This window comes from Drosophila innubila, chromosome X (assembly GCF_004354385.1).
Source record: "Drosophila innubila isolate TH190305 chromosome X, UK_Dinn_1.0, whole genome shotgun sequence".
NCBI classification, from domain to species: Eukaryota; Metazoa; Arthropoda; class Insecta; order Diptera; family Drosophilidae; genus Drosophila; species Drosophila innubila.
This window is the reverse complement of record NC_047626.1, coordinates 6,904,204-6,931,193: the sequence shown is the minus strand read 5'-3', so window position 1 is coordinate 6,931,193 and position 26,990 is coordinate 6,904,204. Positions and strand designations below refer to the sequence as shown.

Below are 26,990 nucleotides of genomic sequence, written 5' to 3'. Positions count from 1 at the left end.
GTTGTACAGCAGAAACAATAAATGCAAATTAAATAAATGGCAACATTTTATCAAAAATGCACGTAAAAATGTTAAAGTTCTAGCTTCATAATTAGAAAAATTAACAACAAAGAATTAGTTTTGCAATCTGATCAAAAACTGGGAATAGAGCGTTTTTTCGGGAGCCGAGGCTGCCACATCGTTTTTTAAACCTCAGGTGGCAGCGCCGTGGTAACTTGTCGCTTCGATCAACTCAAACAGCGCTCATATTTGTAAAAATCACAATTGAGAGCGGACGTGTTTTTTGTTTGCTGCACAACGTGCCAGGATATTTGCAACTCGTATTTTTTAAGTTAGTTTTGTGCACTCGGCATTACGGGATCAACAGCAAAGTAAGACACAAGTGTGTTTTTGTGTTGTGTGAATATGCATAGTTTATTCCCCTTTTTTTTAACATCAAAACTTTTTTGAATCAAAAAAAAAATAAATAAATAAAAAAAAAACAAAGTAGGCGACGACGAATTTGTTACTGAAACATTTTAAAATTGCAAATTTATATCAACTTTTTTTTTTTTTTGTTTTTAATGGTTTTTGCCAGCGATAAAATACGTAATATATATTTTCCATAAAAATAAGTCAAATTGTGTGTGGAGTGCGAGTGTTTTTAGCACAAGCGCGGGAATTTTTGAAGCGTGTTTTGGTTGTGAACGTTTTTCTTTTTTTTTTGGTTTTGGTTTTTCATACAATTTCAATTTCAAATAAGTGCGCACAAAACGCACAGCAAAAAAAATATCCAATAAACCATTTCTGGCGGTAAGGGCAAAACGAAACGAAATCCCGAAACAAGACAAAAAGGCAAAAAGAGGACATACATAAAAAAAAGTAAAAAGAATCAAATCAAAATCAACGGCAATAACAAAGTCAGCCTTTTTTTTGCGGTCCTCTGCCGCTGCCTGCGTTTGTTCTGCTTGCGCAGCAACTAAATTGTACACACAAACATAAATGCACACTAACACTAGCGCACGGACACGGACATGGGCAGTAGAGACAGACATGTGATTTGAGCTGAAATACGACCACCACTAGCAAACACATACATGCATGTACACTTGCGCCGTGTGTGAGTAAAGAACACGATCGAGCGACGAGACGACGACAAGCTTATCTCTTATTGCTGCTGCTGCGCTGCCGCTGCTTTGAGAACGAAAACGAAGACGATAAAAGCAAAGCAAATAACAACAACGATCGGCTGTTTTGGAATAAAAATAAATACATATACATATGTTATATACATACATATATGTATATATATATATATGTAAAAAAGGGACGAATTTTCAAGACGCTGTTGCTCTCTTTTAATTTTTGTTTAATGTTTGACACATGTGCGTGAAAATCCTTTTTTAAGAGTGAGCGAGCCGGCACGCATACGCACATGACGGACAAAGACAGACAGACAGACACACACACACAGACTGCGCAAGAGCACGTGTATTTGTATAAGTGTGTTTGTTTTTGCCTGCTTTTTTTCGGTCCGTCTTTGGAGAGAATTCTTTCTAACGTTATCGTTGTTTTTTTCCTCGTTTCTCTTCCTCTTCTAGCCTGTTGATTGAAATGCAACACGCGCAAAGCAATAACAATAACAACAACAACAACAATAACGAACTACAACTTAACTAGCAAATATCAAAATTTTCAAGAAGCCATAACAACAACAACAAACAGTGCAAATACAACAACAATAAATACGAAAAGCAAAAGCAAAAAAATCAACGCAATAATTTCAACCAACAATCAAAGTCAACAACAACTAAAAACGTCAGTCAGCAAAAAAAAGAAAATTTAATATATAAAAAAACGTCCAGCAAATTAATAACAGCAGCAAAGAAAAAACAACAAAGATAAAGAATTTGTTTTTGCACTGTCCAGTGAAATACGAGAGTGCGAGAGAGCAAAGAGAGAGCGGACAAGCTGAAGGAGAAGAATTAGCAGGAGCAACAAAATAAAAACAACAACAACATGTCTGCGACAATTGTGCAAAAATCAACGGCAACCGCAAATATCGTCGGCAATTCACATTATTTCGAGTGCAGCGACATTTTCCAAGCGGTAAGTCTCCAAAGCCATGTCAAGTCTACAGTCTCCAAAACAAAACTAATTACATATACATATGTGTGTAGATCCTGTCAAATTGTTTTTGTTTTCACTCCGCTCAATTGGAGTTGATTTTGTTTTTGCTCTCATTTAGAGATGGAAATATTAAATCGATTTAATATCGATAGTTAGAAAAAATGCAATAATTTGTAAGTTTATTTATTTTTAACCCAATTTAAAATAAAAATAAATGTACAAATGAGATGCAGCTTAGCTTCAATTTTAAACTTATAAATTTAAAATACCTTATAATCTGTGTATTTTAAAAACCAAAAATTATATTTTAAAATCCAATCGATTTATTCAAAAATGTGCAGTACTCATTTAATCGATTTGAAAATCGTTGCAAGTGCCAGCTCTAACTGACAAGTCTCCACAAAACTATGTAGACTTAGATCCTGTAAGTAACAAATTTTTTTTTTTTTTTTTTCATTTTCTTCGCTCTTTCGTTCCATATGCAGTTGAAATTTGTTGTTGTGTAGTTTTCATTTCCGTTTCGTTACACATTTTTTTGGTTTTTATTATTTATTTTGTGTTTTGTTTTTACTATGCGCTGATTCATAATTATTTTTGTTGGCAAATACTCAGTTATTTTACAGGCCGCTTTAAAATAAGGCTGATAAGGCAGCGTTGTGATAAGTGGTGAGTGAGGACACGGTGGGTGGGGGAGAGGGGCAGGTAATATATATCTCTCTTTTTCTCATTCCCCGCCCCCTACTCCTCTGCCTGGACAATATGTAACTGTTAAACAGTTTGCAGCATCATTAAAAATATGTATCTGTGTGTGTGTGTTTGCTCATGATCATACATATGTATGTATTTAAGTGTTTGCTGCGACGTCGACGCTAGCAGCAGCAGCTGTTGTTGTTGGTATTGCTGTTGATCGACAACAAATTCGATTAAGTCAGTAAGTTCCGGGTTTGGATTTTTGTTAAATGATTTTTTGCCTTTTGCTTTCATGCGGTGTGTAGAGATGCGAAGAGGAGAGTAGAGCAGCAGCAACAACAACAACAACGATAGGCCACTTCAAGTTTAAAGTTATCGATTGCGGTTACGTGCAAAGCTCGCTCGCTCTCCCTGTGTCCCTCTCTCGCTCTTTCGCTCTGATACATTGCAAAAGAGCTGGCCAATGGAAAAGAGGGGAGAGGGCAGAGGGTAGAGAGAAGAGCGCACTCCAAAGTAGCATTTGTTTTGTTGTCGCTAATTTGCGTAAAAAACTTAAATGCATTGCCGGGCGACGACGGGTCAAGTAGAACCAACAACAACTACAACTACTTATGTACAAAGCGAAACAGCAACAACAATAACAACAGAGACACACACACACACACGGACATTTGTCACAGGTTGATGTCCGATAAAAGTTGGCAAAGCATTTTTCGTATTTTGTGTTCTTGTTTTCTTCACTCTTCTTCATTTCTGTTTTAACTGAACTTTGCTTGTAATTTTGATTTATCTTTATTTTCAATGGCGTGAAAATTATTTGACTTTTCATAAGTTACAAGCACAACTAACATACCGTGTGTCAAAAAAGTGTTTTGACAACATCTAAAATTTACACTTGCGAAAAATTTACATAATTTATGCATTTTTATTTGTATGCTTCTTAAAACCAGTGTAAATTGTAAAAAAATAATAATAATAAAACAATAATTTTTTTATTGATTTTAACTATGTACATACATATTTATTATAAGAAAAAAATAAACGTACATTTTTAAAATGTAAAAACAAAAAAATTAATTTATATAGCATTTATGTAACTATTTTTAAAAATAAAAAACAAATGCTAATATAATTTTTTTTATTTAGTTTAAACAATTTTTTGGTTAACTGTGTGTATGTATGATGTATTTATGTATTAATCGCAATCGCCTGTCATTACGCAGCAGATTTGCTTTTCTTGATTTGTTGTTTTTGGACAAGAGCAACAGCAACAACAATTGCAGCCGCAGCAGTAGGCAGAAAACAGAGGCAGAGGCAGAGGCAATAGCAATAAATTGCTGCCGAAAGCGAAAGGGCGCAACTAACACACACACACATACACACAAATACATAACTGAAACTGAAACTGCTGCAACAAGCGATCAAGCGCTTTTGTTGTTGCTGCTGTTGTTGTGCTTTTGTTTTCTTGCGGTCGCTGCTGCTGTGTTTTTGTGCTTCGCCTGCTTCAGGCAACACAGGCGACAAGTTTGTCAGCAACGCTATCGCAATGCGCTACAAACACGTTTGGTGACTGCTTTGCATGTGCTTTGTGTCTGGGTGTGTGTGTGTGTGTGTGTGTTTGTGTGCGCGCAAAATGCGTTCACTTTTTACTTACTCTTTTGCTCCCCCCTTCGCTCTTTTCAGCTGCTGCTTCTCTTAATTTGTTGTTGTTATTTGTTGTCAGGTGGATGAAGCTGCTGCTTCTTCTTCTCCTTCTGCTGCTGAGCTGAGCTAAAATTCACTTTTTCGCATAACTTTTGATTTCGTCGTCGTCGCTGTTTCGTTACTTTTATTATTATGAAATTTATATGTATGTGTTTGTTGTAGTTTAAGTTGTTGTTGCTGCTGCTGACTTGCTTGGTTGGTTAGTTGTTGTTTTTGTTGCTTGCGCCCAAAAGCAAAATGCTTAGTTTGTTATATCAAATCCTCATCGCTTCGTAATCATATTACGTTTCAACTTCACTACACACACACACACAGTGTGTCCGGCAAGTGTTTGGATAATTTCATAAATTCACATATTCACATACTGTCTATTTTTAAAAATCAATATTACATTTTTAAAAAATAAAAACTAATTTTCTTTATTTCCAACTTGTTTTAAAAACCATAGACAAGAATGATAAAATACAATTTTAAATAAATATGCATTAAAAATATAGATATAATTTTATTATTAAATATTCAAAATTTTAAATGAATTTAATTTTAGTGGAAGGTTAAAATAGCAAATTTCTTAACTTTTGTTTAAAGTTAAGCAAAATATATTTGAAATTTATTTTATCTAAATAAAGCAATTCACACTCAACATTTAAAAAAAAATGTAGTGGTTCACATAAGCTGTAAGCCACTGTATATTTTTTTTTTTGCAAAAGAAAATGTTAGATTTTTTGTTTATGTCCAAACACTTTCTTAACTAACTGTGTGTATGCATGCACTTTCAGTGGACAGGGACCAGGGGTAGGGGTAGGGGGCTCTCTCTCTCTCACTTACGAGTCGACCACTTTTTACGAATATAATTCCATTTCCTGCCAAGGCGATAACAACGCCGCTGCCGTCGCTGCACATGCATACAAATACATACGAATACATAAATATGCATTTGTGTGTGTGTGTGTGTGTGTGTGCATATCCCGACGTCGCCATTGCTGCGTGTGGCTACAACTACAACTGCCTACCTAAGCAGCAGCAGCAGCAGCAAAAGAAACAGCGTACAACAAAAATATAAATAAAAATAAAATAAAGTAAGCAAAGGTAAAGGTAAAGAAGAAGGAGGAGGAGGAGGAGCTGTAGCAGGAGTTGGGGAAGGCAAGCAGGCAGGCTGAAACATCAATTCATTTCATTCGATTCGATTGAATACAATTCGATTAATATGCAGTCCCAGGTCTCAGTCGCAGTCCTCAGTCGCGCAGTCCTCACTCCTCACTGCAACTATATGTATGTGTGTGTGTATGTAGAGTTTGAAGCCTCGCTGCCTTGCTCACCCACACTCACATGCATGTTGAACATGTACGCACATACATACATGTCAAAGCAACATGTTGCCAAAGTCGACGCCATATGCAAGTTGCCGAATGTGCAAGCTTTTTGTTTGTTGTTGCTTTTTTTGCTGTTGCTGTTTTTCCATGCAAGTTAACAGCAATACAAATTATTAATAAATTATTTGCGTGCTACGCTGCTACTGAGAGTGCTTATTATTATTATTATTATTAATATTATTATCGTTGTTGAGTTGTAAAATACAAAAAAAAAATAAAATAAATAATAAACGAACGGCAAACGAGCTGAGCGAAATAAATAAATAAATATGTATGTATTGTAAGTGTGTGTGTGTGTGTGTATCAATACCGTGAACGTCTACGTCTGTCTGTCTGTCAGTGTGTGCACTCGTGCGATGTCGTCGTCGCTCAACGTTCGCTATCTCCCACACCAACAACAACAACCACAACGAGAGTAATAATAATAATAACAGCAGCTATGAGAGCTTCACTTGCTCTCTCTTTCGCACTCACTCTCTCACACACACGCGCTCTCTCACACGATCTTGACTGCGTCGCTCTTATTGAGCGAGAGGAGCAATATTGTGCGCCTGCCTGACTGCGCTGCCTGCCTGTCTCTTCTTCTTCCTCTGCTGCTGCTGCTGCTTCTTCTTCTTGCCTTCCACTTCATATTCTATTGTCATTGCCTGTGGCGCTGTTGTTGTAATCTTAAAATTGTCTTCATATGCGCCTCTCATGTTGCTGCTGTTGTTGTTGTTGCCTTGCTAATGGCCGCTCAATTGAGTGCCAAAGTACATATACACACACACATATGCATGCACACATGTGTGCGTGTCTCTGTTATTATTTCTTGCGGTGGGGTCGCCTCGGCTCGTTGGGCGCCTTCAGGGACAAGAGAGAAGGGTGGTGGGGGAAGACGAGCATTAAAATCTAACAATAACAACAAAATATTATCGAATCTTGAGCTTAAAATGCCATTAACTTGCAAATATAATACTTTGTGGGGGTCAAGCACTAAACAACGTTTTATATACATGCATACATACATATATACATATATATGTGTGTATATATGTCTGTGTTATCATAATGATGAGGTTAAGGTTAACTACAGATTGATTACTTTTGGAAACACATTTAAATTAGTCTAGAAACTGAACGCAAATTCATTGAAAAAAAATGGAATATCAAAATGCAAATGTAATTAGAAAATCCTTCATTAATTAAGTTTAGCAACTCAACAAAACTAACTTTATTTATTTTTTTTTTATTTATTTTAAAATAAGCCTATTACATTTTATATATGTATAGAGTGGAAAAAATAAAAAATTAGATGACAATGCAGCGTTTTGAAATCAATTTATATAAGTGATCGATATATAAATTTTTGTAAAATCTATTAGAGATACCCATGCATATACTTTATAGATATTATATATATGCATTATGGTGCATCGATTTGTATAGGCACAATTCTCAGATGTTATCACCAAGAAACTATAGTTCTAAAATCAATTCCTAGTCCCCGCTTTTCGAGTGAAAATTTTTGTTGTTGTTTATAATTTGTTTAGCATGTTATTTTGAACATATGTATCTTTAGTTTTTAGTCCGATCCTGACAAGATTGGTACTCAAAACCAGGACTTTTAAAATTTCATGGAATCAAAGGACCTATTGTTCTAAAAACATCATTTTCGACCATGTGATTATATGTATGTATGCATATGTATAAAGACTATTAGGTGCTTAAAAAGTCAATATCGATTTTTAAAAGAATTTGTTTTTCACCAATTTAAATTAATTGCTTAGTTGGTCTTGTTTTAAAATGTTTATTTCAAGCCTAAATGATTTTTCCAATTAATACATAAATAGAGATAATCATTAATAAGTCCTTCATGTACAATTCCTTGACATGATCGGAATTGTAATATAATTTTAATGTTTCTTGGCAATAGTCGTGTTTTTAATTTAATCCCTTTAAATGAACACTACTTAAAAAAAAAGTGCTCTTTAAGTTATGATTTACATATAAAAATATGCACTGACTAATCAAACCGAAAGACACTAAAAGAAAAATGTTGTTAAATGACTTAAAATATAGTTTTTAGATGAACTGTTAGACATTTTGATAGCATTTTTTTTTTTATTGAATTCAGTTGAACTTTGAGTTCAGAGTTATCATTATCTTAATGTGTGTTTGACTTATTGATGATCAACATTATTGGGGGGGAAACTATAATTCCTACGAATATTCGAGTAAATTCGAGATATTTACGAGTTGTCATAAATGTTGAGTTGAGTTTTGACAGTTGGAAAAGTTGTAAAACAGTGACATGAGTGTTGACCCTGTTTTTTTGTCACTGTTGTGTTGTTTTTTCTCTTTTTCAGGGGGTTTTTTCCGTTGCAATTATTATGATTATTAAGTATTATTATTACAATATGCGACTATTTATTATGATTATTCGGTATTTCGGTGGATGAAGTTTTGTTGAGCTAAAGTTTAGTTTATTTTTGTTTTATTATTTCTTTTTTTTTTTTTTTGATGCGGGCACCCAGAGACACAAAACGGGGCATAGATAGATAGAAAGAGATAGCCAATGGGAGCGGGAGCAAGCGAGAGCGAAAATATTAAAAACGAAACGCAGGCAACATTTATTTATTTATTTATTATTTTTATTTTGCTTGCAACATCACTTTTTTTTCTTTTCTCCTTTCCATTTCCCTTCTCCTTTTTCTTCTCTCTCTTTCGTCATTCGATTCGCTTGCCAATGCAAAAGAAACAAAAAAATACAATAAATATAAAATAACAACAACAACAAAAATCCAAACGCAATCGAATTCGAATTCGAATCGAATCTATTATATAATGAAGTTGACGGCGACTGCGACGTCAGCAGCGACTGCGACGGCGGCGTCTGTGCGGTTTGCCGTTTGTTTAGTAGATTTCCATTCACATTCACTGTCGCTTTTTGATTACTAGTTGTTGCTGTTGCTTTTTTTGTTGTTTTGCTTTTGTGCGGGCAATTGTTGTTGTTGTCGTCTGCTCATTCAACTGGTTTTTACAGCAGCAGGACAACAACATTGTGAGAGAGAGAGAGAGACTGGACTATTGTGGAGAGTTGCGTGTGTGTGTAGAGTTGTAGCCAAAGATCAAAAGAGCACATGTTGTTGTTGTTGTTATTCTTTGCTTCTTCTTCTTTGCTGTTGTTCCAGTTGTTGTTTTAGCATTCCCTATACCTATTCCCCCGCTCTCCCCCCACCACTATACGCTACCCTTGTAAACTGGACCCCAGAGTGAATTTGTTGTTTCTCTCGCTCTCTCTCTCTCTCTTCTTCTTTTTCGACCACGTGTTGAACACATTCTCAACATGTTGGCCGCGACTTTAACTACTTATCCCTCCCCCCACTCCTACTCCCCCTTCTTCCTTTTATATTTCTCTGCTACTTCTGCTTCTTCTGCTTGCCTGCATTGCCTGCTTAGCACTTTTGTTGTTGTTGTTATTATTTTTATTGTAGTGTGACATTGTGTTGTTGTTGCTGTTTTGGTTTTGAGAGTTTTTGGGTTGCGGGTTATCAAATTGCCGATATACATAAATACATACATAAATACATACATATGTACATACATACATACATATTTATATGCAACAGGAAGAACAAGAAGAAGAAGCAAAAAGAGGCTGTTGCCTAAGGGTAGGGGGTAACATACACTCACACACACACACACACAGGCAGAATAATACAGTGGGCAAATTAAAAATCAACTCAGATGTTTTTTTTCAATTGATTAAACTTAATAAATTGATTTTAATTTTAGTTTTAATTATTAAAACTTGAGCAACTATAATAAGTAAGGATATTAATCAGGGGTGTTCCCATTAATCAAATTCTCTTTAAAAAGACATTACTTATTAAAATTGTTAGATATGTATTTGACAACGTTTATGAAAGTTCAAATATGTACAAAAATTGACAAGGAAAAAATTAAGAAATTAAATACAAATCAAGCAAAAACCCATAAATTTCGAATTGGAACTCCACTGATTATTATTATTATTAATATCATTTATTTTTAAATACAATATGAAAATTTGTATATTTTGTCAAAACATTTAATTGAGCAACTGTAAAATTATTTAGATGAAAGAACAACATTTATTTCAACTAGCCAATGTGTTTTTTTTATGTGTATTTAATGGTCAGGTTTCGAGCATTTTGAGGTTAGATTACACTTAAGAACATGAGTTGAGTTTTGTGTGTAATAAATATGTATATGATATGATATGATATGATATTAGCTACCAGACATGTAAATGTATGCATGCATATACACACATACTTTTATGTATCTGTGTGTTTTTTTAAAAAAAGCAAACAATTTAGAAACGATTTTTGGAAACAGCAATTTCTACTGATTTTCAACAAAAAGGTTTTGAAGCTGTCAAAAGAATTACTTGACTTACTGTAGCTACGTCGATTCGCTATATGGATTGTTCTTTATAGTGGTGTTTTACTGTAGCAGCGATATATTGTTATTATCCTCTCTTCCCATCTCCCCCTTCTCTTTTGTACTGCTCTAATCTCACATTTCACTCACTTTGATCTCATTTGTTTTTTTTTTTGTTTCTTGTCTATCTTTTAGGTTTTATCCTGAGTTTTTATTGCTGATAAAGATTCGTTTACCGTTTGTCTTTGCCACATATTTACACTATTTACATACATACAAATGTGTGTGTGTGTGTGTGTTTGTTGTTGCTTTTGCCTGCTCCTTCACTTTGCTGTTGTTGTTGTTGATGCTCTTTCTTCGACTACATTTTGCTCAGTGCTCAGTTTTCAGTTTTGCTTATCGCAACAACAAATAATAAAAAATAAAAAAACAACGAATGAAAGAAAGAATGAAAAAAAAAAGATTATTATTATATGAACTAACTAACCCAATAATAAGTATTCTTATCGAATTAAATCACACACACACACATACACAGCCTGAGAGTGAGAGACATTTTAAGTGTGTGTGTGTGTTTGTTTTGTAGATATGCATGGGTGTGTGTGTGTTTGAGTGTGTGTTAAACAAAAAAGTGTCAGCAAGGGGTCTCAGAGTTGGCAGATAAAGATAGACAGCTGGGGACAGTGCAGGGAGGGGGGAGAGCAATTGGAGTAGGAGTGGGAGAGAGACAGAGAAAGAGAGGAGGGGTTGTTTGAGCTGTGACAGCAACAACAACAACAACAAATACATGTGCACATGTTTTCTGCCTCTTGAAAATGCATATTTTGTTTTTATAGTTTTTGTGCGGCAATGAGAAAGCGAGAGTGAGAGAGAGAGAGAGAGCAAGCAAGCAAAGCGAGATTGAGTGCACACACACACACACACACACACACGCGCACGCACACTAACACATGCGCTTAAGCTGTTTGCTGATAAGCGCTAAGAACTTTGATATAAAGCAGCAGCAACAACAACAACAACAACAACAAGTGGTTGCTCTTTGACAGGAGGAGAAAAGGTTGACAGGCAGGAGAGTGAGAGAAAAAGAGAGAGGAAGAGCAGTCATGAAGAGTGTGTAGAAGCGAAGAGAGCATGAGTGAATTGAAAGGATATTTTGAATATTTTTTATACTGAGATTTTAAGGAAATTTGTGTTTCTTATTTTATTATAAGCTAAATTTTAGTATCAGTATTAAATTTATAAAAAGAGAAAAACATGAAAAGCATAATATTAAATTAATTTAATTTCAATAATATTTGGAAATATACATACATATGTATATAATTTTATTTCGATAAAAATAAAACAATTCATAATAAATTTTGGAGAAAAAAACTGATTGATTTAACTAAGGAATAAAAAATGTAATAGCTCTGCATTCAGCCTGGTGAAAAGCACGCTGAATAAAAGGTATTAAAAGTCAGACCACTGTCGATGACGATTGCTCCTGATGTCGATGACGATAAAAATGATGCCGTAAATTTGCTTGTCTCTGATATCTATGTACATACATAAATGTATGTGACATATATGCATACGTATATATGTATGTGCTGAGATCAGTGATGCCAATTTGGCCTTTTTTTGGAACTGCTTCAGCAGGGAAAAATCTTAAACATCCTCTATCCAAAAATCTGGCCTTTTTGTTTTTTTTTTTAGATAGTTTCTCAATACGCCAATATTCACCTAATAAAATAAGGAGAATGTTGAAAATACGAAAAGTTTTGGAACAAAGCAAAAAAAAATATAAAAACACGGCGGACAATAACCTTTTTTTATTTTGTTTTTTTTTTTTTGAAACTAGTCTATAGCTCTGGCCGTATTAGTACTGCCTTGGTCAAATGCAGAAGTAGAGAGGCCAAGTTAATTTAGTAAAAACAATATAAAGAAACCGTCTTGAAATAGAGAAGTTAAATGCTATTTTAACCATACGGTAAATGTGTATATTATACAATTTTTCAAATTTATGTTTATGTATATTTTATCTTCTGAAGATTCGCATAAACAAAAATTTGTCCTCTTTACTATCCTATTTTTTTATTTTTTCAACCTTTTTTTCTCTGTTTTGCTTGGTCGTTTTATTCTATTTTTCCGAAAATAAGTTGGCATCACTGGTTGAGATAGTTATTTATGTGTGTATGTGTGTTTGTGCGTATGTACACATGTTTGTACATAAACAAATATTGTAAGTACGGTCATAGTGACGGGACCGATAACGTTTGACACTCCGACAGAGCACTGATAGAGTCCACAACGGGGTGGGAGGGGGCTTACAAAGAGAGTGGGAGAAGTGGGGAGGGAAGCAAGAGAATTGAGAATTTGTTACCAACTAGCAGAACATAAATTGTTAATTGTTAATCGATAGATCGATTAATATGCGCAATCTGACACAGATGAAAAGCACACACATATATACATATGTACATACATACATATGTAGATTACTTCAGTGCTGCCAGAATCTCAGAAGCAAAAATTGCTAGATTTGAAAAAAAGTTAAAGCAAAAATGATGAAGAAAAAGGAAAAATGCTAGTTTTGTAATAATTGCTAAAATTGCCACAGAAAAATTTAAAATTTTTAGATTTGTGACTAATAGCATTTTTGAAAAAAAAGTTGAACAGTTTTTTTTTAAAGCTGTTAGATCTAGCAACTAAATTGCTAAACTGCCAGCACGGCTCTTCACTTTTGGCAAGACGAAAAAAAAAACAAAAAAAAACTGATATTTGTTGTTCTTTCTTCTTTAGTTTTATCAACTGATAATTAGTCTAGTAAAACACGCGATTAAACAGATTAAAAGAGAGACAATAAAACATGGTTATATCTTAACTTATTATCAAGCTTATGCGACAGCTTAAATCGATTTCATTGAAATCGAATTGACTTTAACTGAATTAGACCTTAAATAAAATAAGAATTTCAATGCATAAATCTAATATTTATCAAAATGTATCTCTATATAACTAAAATGTATGAGCAGTGTTCGTTATAGCGATTGCACACTGTAGATTTTAGCATATCGCGAAGATCGCATTTTTCTATTCAAGATGGAAACAGTGGAAACAGTTTGAAAAATTTGCATCCCATTTTGAATGCAACTAAACCACATGCATAAATAAATACACATACATACATATGTATGTACAATCGGATGTATTGATAAATGTTTAAATGAAATTGACATTTCACCATACACACTTACATACATATATACATATGTATGTATGTATATATATGTATATGTGTGCATTCACTCGCACGCACTTCCATTACAATTTGCCCTCATTTTGCGTTCCCTTTTTCTCATTTTGTTGTTGTTGTTGCTTTTTGTTCCTTTTGCTTTTTCTTTTAAAGCTCTTTTGCCATTTCGATTACAACTTTAACTTAAACTCGAAAAGTGCAATCGATTGCATAACATTTCAATATATGTAATTATGTATGGATGTGATTGTGTCTGTGTGCAGAGATTGAGACAGAGACAGAGAGAGAGTGCTGCAAAGAGCGAGAGAGCGGAGAGTTCTAATTGTCTTTGGTTTTTGATTTTGCAATTGCAACACTTCTGTGTATAAGTGTAAGTGTGTGTGTGTGTGTGTGTGTGTGGAGGGCAAACCCAAAATGCGAAAACTGCGCAAACGCAGCGCCAACAACAACAGCATTCATGCATTGCGACAGCGCTGTAAGCAGCACAGCTGCGACAAAAATAAAATCAAGAAGAAGCAACAGCACTAAAACAAAAAACCAAAATACAGAAATGAAACAAACGTATAGTATTTAATTTATTATATGTATGTATGTATTGAAACCCTTCGACATTTGTGTGGCGGATTTGCCCAGCCTGTTGTTGCTTTTTATTTTTTTCTTCTTCTGCTTTGTGTGTGTTTTTTTTCCGTTTTTGTTTTGTTTTTTTTTTTTTTTTGGTTTTAATGATTGCTGTGCTCCGAATTTAGCAAGGCCAAGTTGTTGTTGTTGCCGCGCTTAATGTTTGTGAAGTTTTCTTTTATTGTATTTTATTATGTGTTATTATTATGTATTATGTATTGTGTATTTTTGTATTTTTTTGTTTTTGTTGTATTGTGTGTGAAGTCGTGGAGCCGGTTGCGACCAACGACTGCGAAAGAGGAAGCCAAGACAAGTCAAGTCTCCAAGACGCGTCGACGTCAGCGTCAACGTCAACGATTGGCAATGAAACGAAACTGGCACGCCGCGACGGTTACGGCAGCGACAGCGACGCATGCGTCGACGCGTCTTCACGTCATTGCTTAACATTTTGCGTCTCGCTTGCGCATGCGTAAGCTTAGCTCGCTTGCACTCTTCTCTTTCTGCTGTGTGTGTGTGCGCTTACCAAATATTAACAACATACACGAACAATGAAAACGACACGAAAATGTGAAATGCTCAAATCGACCTAGACCTCAATCGATGCTTGGTTCGTCGCTTGGTTTGTGCGGATGGGCCAAGTTGGTCGCTCGCTTGCCCCACCTCCCTCGCCCCTTCCCCCTCTCTCTCTTTGTCTGCCTTTCTTTTTGGCTGTTTCGGCTTGTTACTTGTTGCGTCCAAGCCTTTGGCAACATTATGTAAATAATAACGTGGCAATTGCCATTGTTGCTGTTGTTGTTGTTTCTCTTGTTGCTGCTTAGCTGGTTTTTTTTTTTGTGTATTTCGATTTTATTTTTTGCTTGGGTTTTTCATTTGACATTGTTGTTGCTGTTGTATCTGTCGAAACTCGACAACAAAGTTGGAAACGTCATTGCGAAATTTGCTTTACACACACACACACTTGCACTTACAATGCTTACAGTTAACCGAAAACAAAAGCTCACACTTTGCAATTTGCTTTTCCCATACAAACACTCGGCACAAAACTTATTCGCACACTTGTAATATGAAGTTATTTTTCTTTTTATGTATCATGTAAATGTTTTACCAAATTAATAAATAAAAAGAAAAAAATTACTGATGGTTTATAAAATGTATATTCTTATAGCCATTATTTCCTTGAGAACAAGTTCAAAAAGCTCATAAAGTTAATTTTTTTTTAAATAAACGTATTTTTTATATTCAATATTATTTATCAAAACTCGTACCAATTTGAAACTATCATAACTTAATCAAAACGCAAATTTAATGAATTATGTTGAAAAATTTGAGTGTGCGAATATATGTTGGGCTGACTGTAATTACTTTACCCTTTGCCTATCCTGTTCTATTGCACCCACACTAGCACACAGATAGCGAACGAGAGAGATGCATGCACACACACAAACACACACACAAATGCATACATTATACGCGCGTCACGTCGCATTGTGTGCTTTATCAGTTTTATTTCCAATTGCGAATTGTAAATGTGTGTGTGTATGTGTGTGTGTGAGAGAGTGCATTGATTACTCGCCAACTGTATGACAGCAGCCGGCAACGACTTAGAAACAGCAACCAACAAAAACCATAACAATAATACAACGAAAACAACAACAAGCGATTGGACTGTTGATCGATTGAGCAACGTCGTCGTTGTTGTTGTCGTTTTTGCCCTTCCCCCTTCCTCACATACGCTTAGTGGACTCATCATTCCATTTTCCAATTCCAATTTCAATTCCCTTCCATTCCATACCAGCAGTGCTGCCAGATTTTCAAGGGATAAAAAAAGCTAGAGAAGAGCAATAGCTAGGAGCTAATATGATCAAATAATTTAGTTAAAAATATCTAAAAAAAAAAAAAGGATACTAAATTTAAATGTGTTTTTTATCTTAAACTAACAACAATATGACCTTGATATCGACAGAATATTAATCCATATATAGGATGCAGAACTAATTAATTAATTAATTAAAATCAATGCTCTCCAGTATATTATAGTTACCTGATAATTAAGCAATTTTTTTTTCTTAAATAGCCATATTCTTATAGCAAACATAATTTAATTAAATTTTCTAGTTTTTCTGGTTATAAAATTGATAAATCTAGCTGGTTTTAATAGCTACAATGGCAACACTGCTGACCAGTTGATTCGAGTGTGGTGGAAAGGGGAGGGGAACAGAATAAACATGTAAACGATGAAGCTGCTGTTGTTGTTGTTGTCGTCATTGTTGTTGTTGTCTGACTGGGCGCCCCATGTGTTAATTACCAAGTCAAATTTGCCTTTGCGACAATTAAAACGATCGACGTGTAGATAGATCGTGAGTAAACGGGGATGAGAAGGAGAGACAGAGACCTAAAAGGATGGAGTGTGGAGGAGTCGAGTGGAGAGAAGGGGAAAAGGAGAGTGCTCAAAGAGTGTGTGGAGACTTATTTGTTATTGTCATCTCTGTGGATTGTGCAAGGAGTTTTGCATTGCTGTTGTAGACTGATTGGAGGCTCCTCTCTCTCTCTCCCACTCTCTTATCTGTAGATTAACTGAGCTTTCAGAGCAAGTGAGAGTGTGAGTGTGTGTGTTTGTGTGTGTGCGATTGATTAACATTGCATTTGCACAATAAATCGATTAATTTGCAATTTTTTGTTGTTGATATTTCATTTACATAAATATTATTATTGTTTTATAGTTATTTCAAAGTTGATAGTTTATTTATCTGCATAGCGAAACTTCCAGTTTTCAGATATAAACATATATGTACATACATACACACATATTTAATCCGTAAATGATTGCTAATGTTATTCCCCCTTCCTAAATAATTATGCACATATGTATATATGTATGTATGTGTGTTTATATGTAAACTTTTATGTAGATTTGTACATAATATAAAGCGGCGATTTTGTTTGTTAGCTGTTCGTGCATTATAAATATATGTTTGTATATAAATAACACCTATAATAGCCATATACATACACACATGTGTATTCATTTTCAATTCACAGATTTATATGTTTATAGATACAGTTAGTCAAGAAAAAGTTTTGACAATAATCCAAAAATTTACAAATATTATCTTCCAAAAAAAAAAAAAACAAAAATACATAACCTCAAATTGAGCGATTTATCATGATATCATGAGAGATAAAAAAATAATCCAAAACTCAACTAGGCTTTATAAACCTCAAAATCCTTTTATTTTATATCTTATTTTTATTATTCTTTTCTATGGTTGTTAAAAACAATTTACAAAATAAAAAATATTATCCAATTTAACTATTTTTTTTAAATAAAATAAATAAGTGCATTTTTGTCAAAACACTTTTTTGACTTACAGTATATAGACACCCTCCTTTCCTACCCTTTTCCACCCGCTATACATATATGTATGTCTATAAAAGCTGTGTGATCTGTGAGCAGAATAAAGAGCGACTCTGTATCTGTCTCTCTCTCTCTCTTTCTCTTTCGCACTCTCCCTCGCTGTGTGTCTGTGTGTGTGCTTGGACTTGTAGCTGTATTGGTGTTAGCTCATCGAGGTTATGGATATTGCGTTGTCGTTGTTGTTGTTGTCGTTGTTGGCTTTATAAACCAGTTAGTCAGTCAGGCAGTCTTCAGCATCACACACACACTCACAGGCACACCTTGCTATCTCTGTCAGTGTGTGTGTGTGTGTGTGTGTGTACGTACGTACGAACGTGTTTACGAGACAACCAAAGGCAGCAGCCAAGAAAAAAAAAACAAACCAAACGTTAAACCAACAACAACAACAGCAGCAGCACAAATCTTACCTAACAGCACCAATACATATATACATATTTACATAAATATACATAATGTAATCCACATGCATATGTATGAACATTTGTGCGTGTGTGTGCGGAATCTATGCTCAAATTAATGAAATGCCAATTGGAATCAGTCGCTCTTGTGCCAAATTCCAACCGGAACTCAAGCTCTCAATAAAAGCTTGCAACAACAAATGCAACAAAATCCAACCAGAAACAAGGCAAGGTCTTTGCGCCAATAAAAGCTGCAAACCAAAAACAATACAGCAACAAGAATCAAGAATAAAGCATAAAAAATAATAATAAAAAACAGCAACAAGAACAACAGCAGCAGCAGAAACAATAATCATAACAAGTAATAAATACAAATATGATGTTTGCTAGCACACAATAATTCAAAGAAGAAGTAGAGGAAGAGGAAGCAACAACAGCAACTACAGCAACTACAGCAACAACAACAACAACAACAACAACAACAACAACAACAACAACAACAACAACAACAATAACAACACACAAAAGCCGCAGACAAGAAGAAGACTGCAAAGAAAAGTAAACTTATTTTCATTTTCAAATGAAAGGGAAATTCTCACCTAGATGAAAGATGTAGAGAGCGAGCAACACACACACACACATACAGACACACACACACATACAGCAGCAGATGCAAGCAAAACTTGCCTATACACACACGCAACTCAGCTCACCTTTATCAGTGTTGCCACTTTGGCTATTTTAATATTTGCAGAAGCTAGAAAATTTATAGAAATGTCATAAGCTAAAAAAACGAGCTATTTAGAAAAAATAATTGACACATTTAATATTATATTTTCTTCACATTCTCAGGACAAACAAAGGGTTTATACATATATAATATATATTGTGTAAATATATATAAATACATTATTAATATATATAAATACATTATTTATGTATTTATATATATTTTTTTTTGCTAAATATGTTGAGGTTTGTGTTGCAAATAAATAGTGCTGAATAGGTTTTATGGGACCAATAGGTGATGTTGGATATTTGTTGCCGGTTGAAAGAATTCCTAAAAACGTCTAAATCGATGAATTTGGTATTTAATATGATGAAACAAATCGGATTGTGCTTTAAATTGCTATTACAATTATTATTCCATGCGGTACAAATTTATAAACTCGATATACTTTTATTTCATATTTATTTATTTCTTTTTCACAAGCTATTTCTAGCTTTTTTCTTTGATTAAATTAGCTAATCTAACACTTGATATTCTGGCAACACTACAGCTCGCTTACACACACACACACACGCACTCACACACGTATAGCGCTAAAAGCAAAAGCAAAAGCAACAGCACAATAACTACAACAAAAGCTCTGCTTGCGTCGCTGCCGGCGCTCTGATCTATTTTGTCTGTTTTCTTTGTACGGCGCGCGCAGAGTCCCAACCTCCTCATTCCCCCAGTTACTCCTTCTCCTTCCCTGCTCTCGGTCAGCCAACCTGCTCTCCCCTCTCCTCTTTCCACTCTCCTTGCTCCACACTATACCAGGTAGCGTGTCTGCTTACCGAATTGGGCACAGGGTACACGAGTTGTGTATGTAGGGGTGTGTGAGTGTGTGTGTGTGTGTGTACTCCTGTTTATCTTGTCTTTATACACACACACATACATTGACACATGCAAAGCTGAATGCGCGGCCAACTTGAAGTTGTTTTTGAACACGTTTAAGCGTTGTTTTCCCCCTCTCTTTTTATCTCTCTCTCGTCAGGCTGTCTGTATGTGTGTGTGGTACTTTATGCAAGCAAAGCTTAAGCAGACACTGCGATGATGCCGTAAGCGCAAAGTTGGTCATAACAGTCGTAAAAGTTTGCTAACTTGTTGCGCAGACTTTGTGGTGTGACAGCGTTGCCACCCAGTTCGGAAATAACAGCTGCGTAAAGGGATAGTAAATAATCAAAATATCAATAGCGATTATATTTTATAGCTACAGAAGACTTCAAACTAGTTCAACTATTTATTTTTTTGTTAGCCAAATATAAATATTGCACAAAAAAACTATTGTAATTTAATATTATCGTCAGCTAAAATATTGCTTAAGAATATAATATACTAGGAAATATCCTGTTCTTTAGTGTCTCTAACTACAAATTTGCTGAGAAATTTATAAATATATTGACCTCGAATTTAACGCACTTGCAGGTCAAATTTTCCAGAACGCCGTCTTGTCTCACGATGAATTTGTCATAGGTGTGATGTGCCAAAATTTCAAACTTTTACAGCAAGCGCTTTGGCCTGTACAATGCTCAGGCAGTCAGTCAGTCAGTTGGACAAAGACATCTAAAATAAAGAAAATGTAATACAATCGCAACAAATATTTATCGTCATATTGGTATTTTTTTTAACAAGTGAAGTTTATCTGCAAAAAGTGGAATTTTTTTCAATTGTAGGAGGGCAAAATGTGTTACTTCAATGATGAAAGAAAGTCACCAAACACACACACACACAGCCAAATGCATTGTGCAATAATTGGCAATCGAAGAAAATGGTTAAAAACAAATGAAAAAAAGAATAGAGAAGCACAGTTTTAACGTGAAACGTAATGAATAATGAATCAGAGCAAATGTAAAGTAAAAAAAAGTAAATAAACGCGTAAGGAAGATAGGAAGCAGCTTACCGTTATAAATTGTGATAAGTGGTAATTGAAGAAATCACCCAAAAAGAAGCTTTTGTTTGGCAACCACAATAAATGATTCACATCATAATAATAAAGTATGAAATTGCGGAAATTGAGATATATACACAGAATGTCAAGGAATTGTTTTGACGAAGACAAAAAACAGTGTTTTATAATTTTCAAAAATACTTATAGGTATAACAAACAACTTTGAAATTGAGAAATGTTTTTTTTTCTGTCAAATATTGCATATATGTGAATTTTTTTTTGATTTTATCCACATAATTACTTGACAAACTGTAGCTAAAATTAATCAGCAAACAGTTTTGAGAAGTTGAATTAAATTGCAACTGAAACTGCAACAATCTGGCAACGCTCAAAGCTCGCCCGCCAGCCGCGCACGCGTCTGTGTTTTGCTCTCTCGCTCAGCAGCTCTTTTGTTTTTGTTTTTTTTTGGTCTGTCGTCTCTTGTGCTTGTGTTCGTGAGTGCGTGTTAACTGCCAACCAGTTTTTGTTTTTGGCTGCTGTTGTTGTTGCTGTTCTTTTTTTTTTTTCGGACTGCTGGGCCCCAAAAATAAAGTTTGGCTTTTTGGCCGCGACGTCGGCTGCGACAGCGACGACCGCCTGTTGTTTCATTTGCTTTTGCTTTGGTTTTTTGGTTGTTTGGTGTTGTAGTTGTTGGCTTGAACTTGAGCTCTATACATATGTAATTGCTGTTGTTGTTGCTGTTGTTAGTTGGGCTACTCTCCTCTCCCTCTCTTACTCTCCCACTCTCACGCTCTATCTTTGTTAGTGTGCGTGTGTTGGCTGCTTGGCTGGTTGCATAACGTGTTACAGCATCGCACGAAAATGAACAATAACAACAACAACAACAATGCAACAATAAAACAAATTCGAAATACAAAAAATAAAAAACCGAAACTGATGACGACACACGCAAAGTCGCATTCGAGTGGGCTGAGCAAAAGAGCGAGAGTGCGGCGAGTGAGAGAGGATGGGGGGAGTGGAGACTTGAGCAGCTGTGTTGGATGTTGAAGCTTTTGGACGCTGCCAGCGGCAGCGGTGGCGACTGCGCAGTCGTTGATTGTCCATGTCCGTGTGCGTGCTGTTAATGTTGTTGTTGTTGTTGTATTGGTTAATGGCTGGAAAATTACATGTATATAAAATGTATAAAAGTAACTTTTTTTTTAAAATATATTTTTGCAATATCATTAACATTACAAGTGACTGACGTAGGCAACATTTATTGCTGAACGACTGCGCTGCCAGCGTTGCGGTCGACGTCGACGTTGCCGTCAACGTTGGCTAGACAAGAAGCAAAAGTGAAGCGCCTTTTGCTTTTGCTCTTTACTCTTTTTTTTTTTTTGCTTATAGGTCAAGTTAAAAGTAAAAGTATTATGTAGTCTACATCTATGTGTGTTTGCGTGTTTGCGTGTGTGAGCATTTGAGCGCTTCTCTTTGTAGTTGATTTGCTGCTTGCGTCTCCTTTGCCATTTGCAGACGAGAGAGACAGCGTTTAGTTGTAGAGAGTAAAGAGTGGAGAGCGGGAGTGAGTGCCAAAAAAAAGAAAAAATAAAGTTCGACATGAAATTTAATTGTTTGCTTTATTTTGCTTGGTTTATTGCAGGTTGTCAGTGATCTGCAGCAGCAGCAGCAACCGGAGCACATCCTGATGGACGCCAACATGGAGCAACAACAACAACAGCAAAGCGACAAGGATCAACAACAGTTACTGCAGCAACAACAACAACAACACCAGCAGCAGCAACAGCAACAACATCATCATCGCTTGCATAGCGCTCTCACTCGCACAATTTCACAGCCAACACAGCGTCAGGTGAATCAATTGACTCAACAACAACAACAACAGCAGCAACAGGCGCCAAATGCATCCCTGGTTACCATCATTGAGGATCTGAACAGCATGAATCTGCATCGCAAACTGGAGCGCACGCAGTCGGAGCCGCTGCCGCCGCAGCAGCCAATGAATACATCGCGGTGAGTAAAAGCTTTACAGCGAGAGTGAAAGCATAAGAGACAGAGAGAGAAAGAGTTCTAGCTTAAGCTCAATGTTATACAATGTTGCGCAACATGGCAGGTACATGCTTAAGGCAAAGTTCACGAAACATGCTGTCCGCAACATTTCATGTGCATTTGTGTTGCCGCAACATGTCAGCAACAGTTCTTATGTTGCTTGGGAGTACATGGGCTCATTATTTTGCTTCTTGCATTGCAATATATTTGATTTCACATTTTCACATTGTCAACATCTATCATGGATAGATAACAAACAAATATTAATTCCTGATAATAACGATCAACTGTTTTTGCTGCAACATGCCAGCAACATTTAATGTAGTCATTTAATGTTGTCAGCAACATGTTTCAAAGAGAGAGGAAGAGCTTTTGTGCTTTGGTACATAATTAGGGGTATTCCAGAAATGAAAAACAACCAAATATAGTTATTTCGATTAGTTTTCGGTTGTTTTGTAATTCTGGAACATTCATAAATAAGAATAACTCTACACATATTAATTTTGTTATACTTAAAAAAAAGGTAAAAGGGTATATTGTGTTCGTTGGAATGTATGTAACAGGGAGAAGGAGGCATCTACGACCCCATAAAGTATATATATTCTTGATCAGCATCAATTGCCGAGTCGATATAGCCATGTGTGGGTGTCCGTCTGTCCGTCCGTCCGTTTGTCCGTCTGTCCGTCCGTCTGTGTGAACGCCTAGATCTCAGGGACTATAAGAGATAGAGATACCAAATTTTGGTACCCAGATTTCTATAGACCCCACGCAGGTCAAGTTTATTTTAAATTTTTGTCACCCTCCCTTCCGGCCGTGCAAAATGCGAAACCCCACCACACCCACAGTTTTTATGGTAATTATCGTTATCTACAAAAATTATCTATAATATCACTTAACCGCAGCAAGTTCGGACAAGTGGAAGGGGAGTAATAGCTAACCAAAGTTATAAATAAAGTTATTATTTCAATAAAATTACCTAAAAGTATGTAGTAGTTTTAATTAGGCAGTAATTTCTTTAAAGTACTTTTATATGTATTGAAATAAGAAACGGGTTTCCTATAGTCGGAATTTTAAACTATATCCTTTTCCACTTGTTTAATTTTTTGTTGTTTTTTTTTTTTTTTTTCATTTGTTGCAGCTACAAGACGGAGCTGTGTCGTCCCTACGAGGAGGCTGGCGAGTGTAAATACGGTGAAAAGTGTCAATTTGCGCACGGTTATCACGAGTTGCGCAACTTGCAGCGTCATCCCAAGTATAAAACCGAATATTGTCGCACTTTTCACAGTGTTGGCTTTTGTCCCTATGGGCCACGTTGTCACTTTGTGCACAATGCGGACGAGGCACGTGCGCAGCAACAACAACAACAACAACAACAACAACAACAACAACAACAACAACAACAGCAGCAACAACAACAACAACAACAGGCAGCTCAGGGCAAAACGTTCCAGAAGCCAACGCAGCTAACAAGCAACAACAACACTGGAAACAACAGCAACAACAATACAAACAACAACAACAACAACATTAGTCAATACTTTTTACCGTTGAGTCCGCCGCTGAGCATGAGCACCGGTTCTGATCGGGAATCCCCCACCGGTTCCCTGTCTCTCTCCCCCACAAATTCGCTCACAAATTTCCCATTCCACGATGCGGCTGCATTTATGAATATGCCCAACAGCAACAATTGCAACAACAATAGCAACAGCAACAACAACAACAACAATGGCTGCTCTTCAGCTTCGTCAACATCTTCGGCTTGTGGCCTGACGCCTGCCACGCCCCCCGATAGCCCAAATGCGCCCATTTCACCGGTGCACACGCCACCGCCAACAGCAACAGCAACAACAGCAGCAGCAACAGCAACAACTGCCGCAACATCTGGTGTTGCAGCAACATTGTTTGACAACAACAATGCTGTGAAACACATGTTGCAGAAGAGCATGAGCACACCAATGCAACATCAACATCAACATCAGCTGCAGCAACATCTCGTGTTGCAGCAGCATCAGCAACAGTTGCTGCAACATGAGGAGGCGCCACGTTTGCCCGTGTTTAATCGCTTAAGCTCCGCTGTGGAGATTTATCACTCCAATCTGGGACTCTAGAGAAGAATTCGGAAGAATTTCTTCAACTCATTTACCCCTCCCCCACTCCCCACTCCTCCTTCTATGACAACTATTGACAAAATCTCAACAACCAACAACAACAAATATAAATTATTTCTTATCATTCCCTCTCACTCCCACTCTACACTGACTACACACTCTTTCCCCCCCTCCTCCACCACCCCTATGACAATCAATCAATCAGTCAGTCAATCAATCCTGTCGATTGTCTCTCTCATTCACTCGTTAAAAGCAACAAGATCTTTTGGCAATACACAAAGTGCATAAAAACTTGCAACATAACTATCGATATACATATAATATCGATATACATATTTATCGATATACATATAAATTTAGATATATTTATATACATACACATATTTACACTAAAAAACAAAACTAGCGCTCTTTCTGCCCAAAACGTAAGCTCAAAAAAGCTTGCTCAATTCTTTTATATATATATATCTATATGTATATCGATTATTGTATATACCCATACACCTATATATATCTATATATATATATATATATATATAGAAAACCCAACTGGACACTTGCTCAATCATTTATATATTCATATTTATATAACCATGTCTAATTTTTACACATTTTGCACATATCTATTGCATTTATCGATTAATTATCGATATTCAATTTAAAAGTCTTCCCCTCACCCAAAAACACTCCTCCCACTCTCTTTCCACAAGTGTTTATGCACTTTGTCGCTTTTGTTTAATATATTTATATAAAAAAAAAAATAACAAAAAGAAAACAAACAAATTATTAGTTTAGTAGCTTCTAAGTTAAAGTCAGCGCCTAAACTAAAGTTAGTCGCGCGTCTTCCAACAAAAACAACAACAACAACAACAACAACAACAACAACAACAAAAAGTAAACTTTAATTTATTACGAAATTTTATGCAATAAACAAAAGAAAAAACAAAAACAAAAATGTTGTGTACATACAGAAAATTAATCAATTGTTCGATTAAAAGAAAAGACAGTTTAGCGATAACGATAACGATAGCGATAGCGATATGTATGTAAAATGCAACATGATTATTGATATACCTCTTACAGTTGTAACAACAACAAACAACAACAGCAACAAATTTTTCATATTTTTTTTTTGATTTTTTAATGAAATTTTTTTGATTTTAATATTTTTTGCTGATTTTGTAACATGAAAACAAACAAAAGAAACATAATTTATTTTCATATAATGCATAAAACCAACAACAACAACAACAATTTACTGTTAATAATTTATGAAACACACACACACACATACACACACATTTTTTGACCATTGATAATTTTATATATATGATGATGATGAATATTTATATATCTATAGATATATATATATATATTTATGTATGTACGAATACGCATAATGATAATTTTGTTAATTTTATAATTTTTTTAATTTATTTTTGTATGCAACATTTCTATCTTCTGGGTGCAGAGTTATATTATATTAATAATTATATATATATACATATACATATATAAATAATTTAAACTATTTATGCTATGTCAAGTGAATCACTTAATTCTCTTTTGTATTTAGCCCAACTGTAAAAACAACAAAACAACAACAACAAACTGAGTACAGTGTTAAATAATATTATTAAGCGTTTTTTTTTGCAAATGCATGAAAAGATGAAGAAAAAATGGTTTAAGCCTTAAACAAATTACAAAATACGCGCTAACTTAAAGCAGTTAATTAATTAATTAAATTATTATTCTCTTTGTAAACATTTTTTACGAGTTGCCTTTAAACATTAGCTATATATACATTTATATATATACATATATATATATATATACACAATACTACTACTATATAGTATATGTTTATACAGATCTATCTATATCAATATAGATACAACTTACAAAACTGTTCAATTAATTTATACAAAAAAAAAAAACAAAAAAAAACGAAACTACAAATCAAATGTGTAAAACAACAACAACAACAAACAACAACAACTAAATCAAATATTTAATTAATTTTCTATTTATTATTGTTTTTTTTATATATATATACATATATATTAATTTTTTTTATTAAACTATTTATGTCAAGTTGTCAAATTCGAGCTGAAAATTATGAAGAAGAATTGCAAGAAGAATTGAACTTGAAAATGATGGGGGTAAATCAAATTCTCAAAGTGCCTTAAACAATAATTTTATACCGAAAGAAAAACAACCTAAACAACAA

General features: G+C 35.0%; 1 protein-coding gene across 4 annotated transcripts; it reads left to right on the top strand.

The window, feature by feature from the left end:
• Nucleotides 1-250: 250 nt before the first annotated feature.
• Nucleotides 251-25,511, top strand: LOC117793359 (protein TIS11). Of its 4 annotated transcripts, XM_034633667.1 has the most exons (5): nucleotides 251-792; nucleotides 1,581-2,088; nucleotides 22,246-22,616; nucleotides 23,791-24,067; nucleotides 24,124-24,330. In XM_034633667.1, the coding sequence occupies exons 2-5, from the start codon at nucleotides 1,999-2,001 to the stop codon at nucleotides 24,181-24,183; spliced, it is 798 nt and encodes a 265-aa protein (XP_034489558.1). In that variant the 5' UTR covers nucleotides 251-792; nucleotides 1,581-1,998; the 3' UTR covers nucleotides 24,184-24,330. The 4 variants fall into 4 exon arrangements, with proteins under 4 accessions (XP_034489558.1, XP_034489557.1, XP_034489556.1 ...); XM_034633666.1 differs by having other exon boundaries at nucleotides 251-371; nucleotides 23,791-25,511; XM_034633665.1 differs by having other exon boundaries at nucleotides 23,791-25,511.
• Nucleotides 25,512-26,990: the final 1,479 nt, after the last annotated feature.

Excerpts from the sequence above, each read along its gene's own strand:
- LOC117793359 (XM_034633666.1), top strand. The coding sequence starts at position 1,999 with ATGTCTGCGACAATTGTGCAAAAATCAACGGCAACCGCAAATATCGTC. Across the intron at positions 2,089-22,245 it reads GCAGCGACATTTTCCAAGCG|GTTGTCAGTGATCTGCAGCA; the intron begins GTAAGTCTCCAA and ends GGTTTATTGCAG. Across the intron at positions 22,617-23,790 it reads CAGCCAATGAATACATCGCG|CTACAAGACGGAGCTGTGTC; the intron begins GTGAGTAAAAGC and ends CATTTGTTGCAG.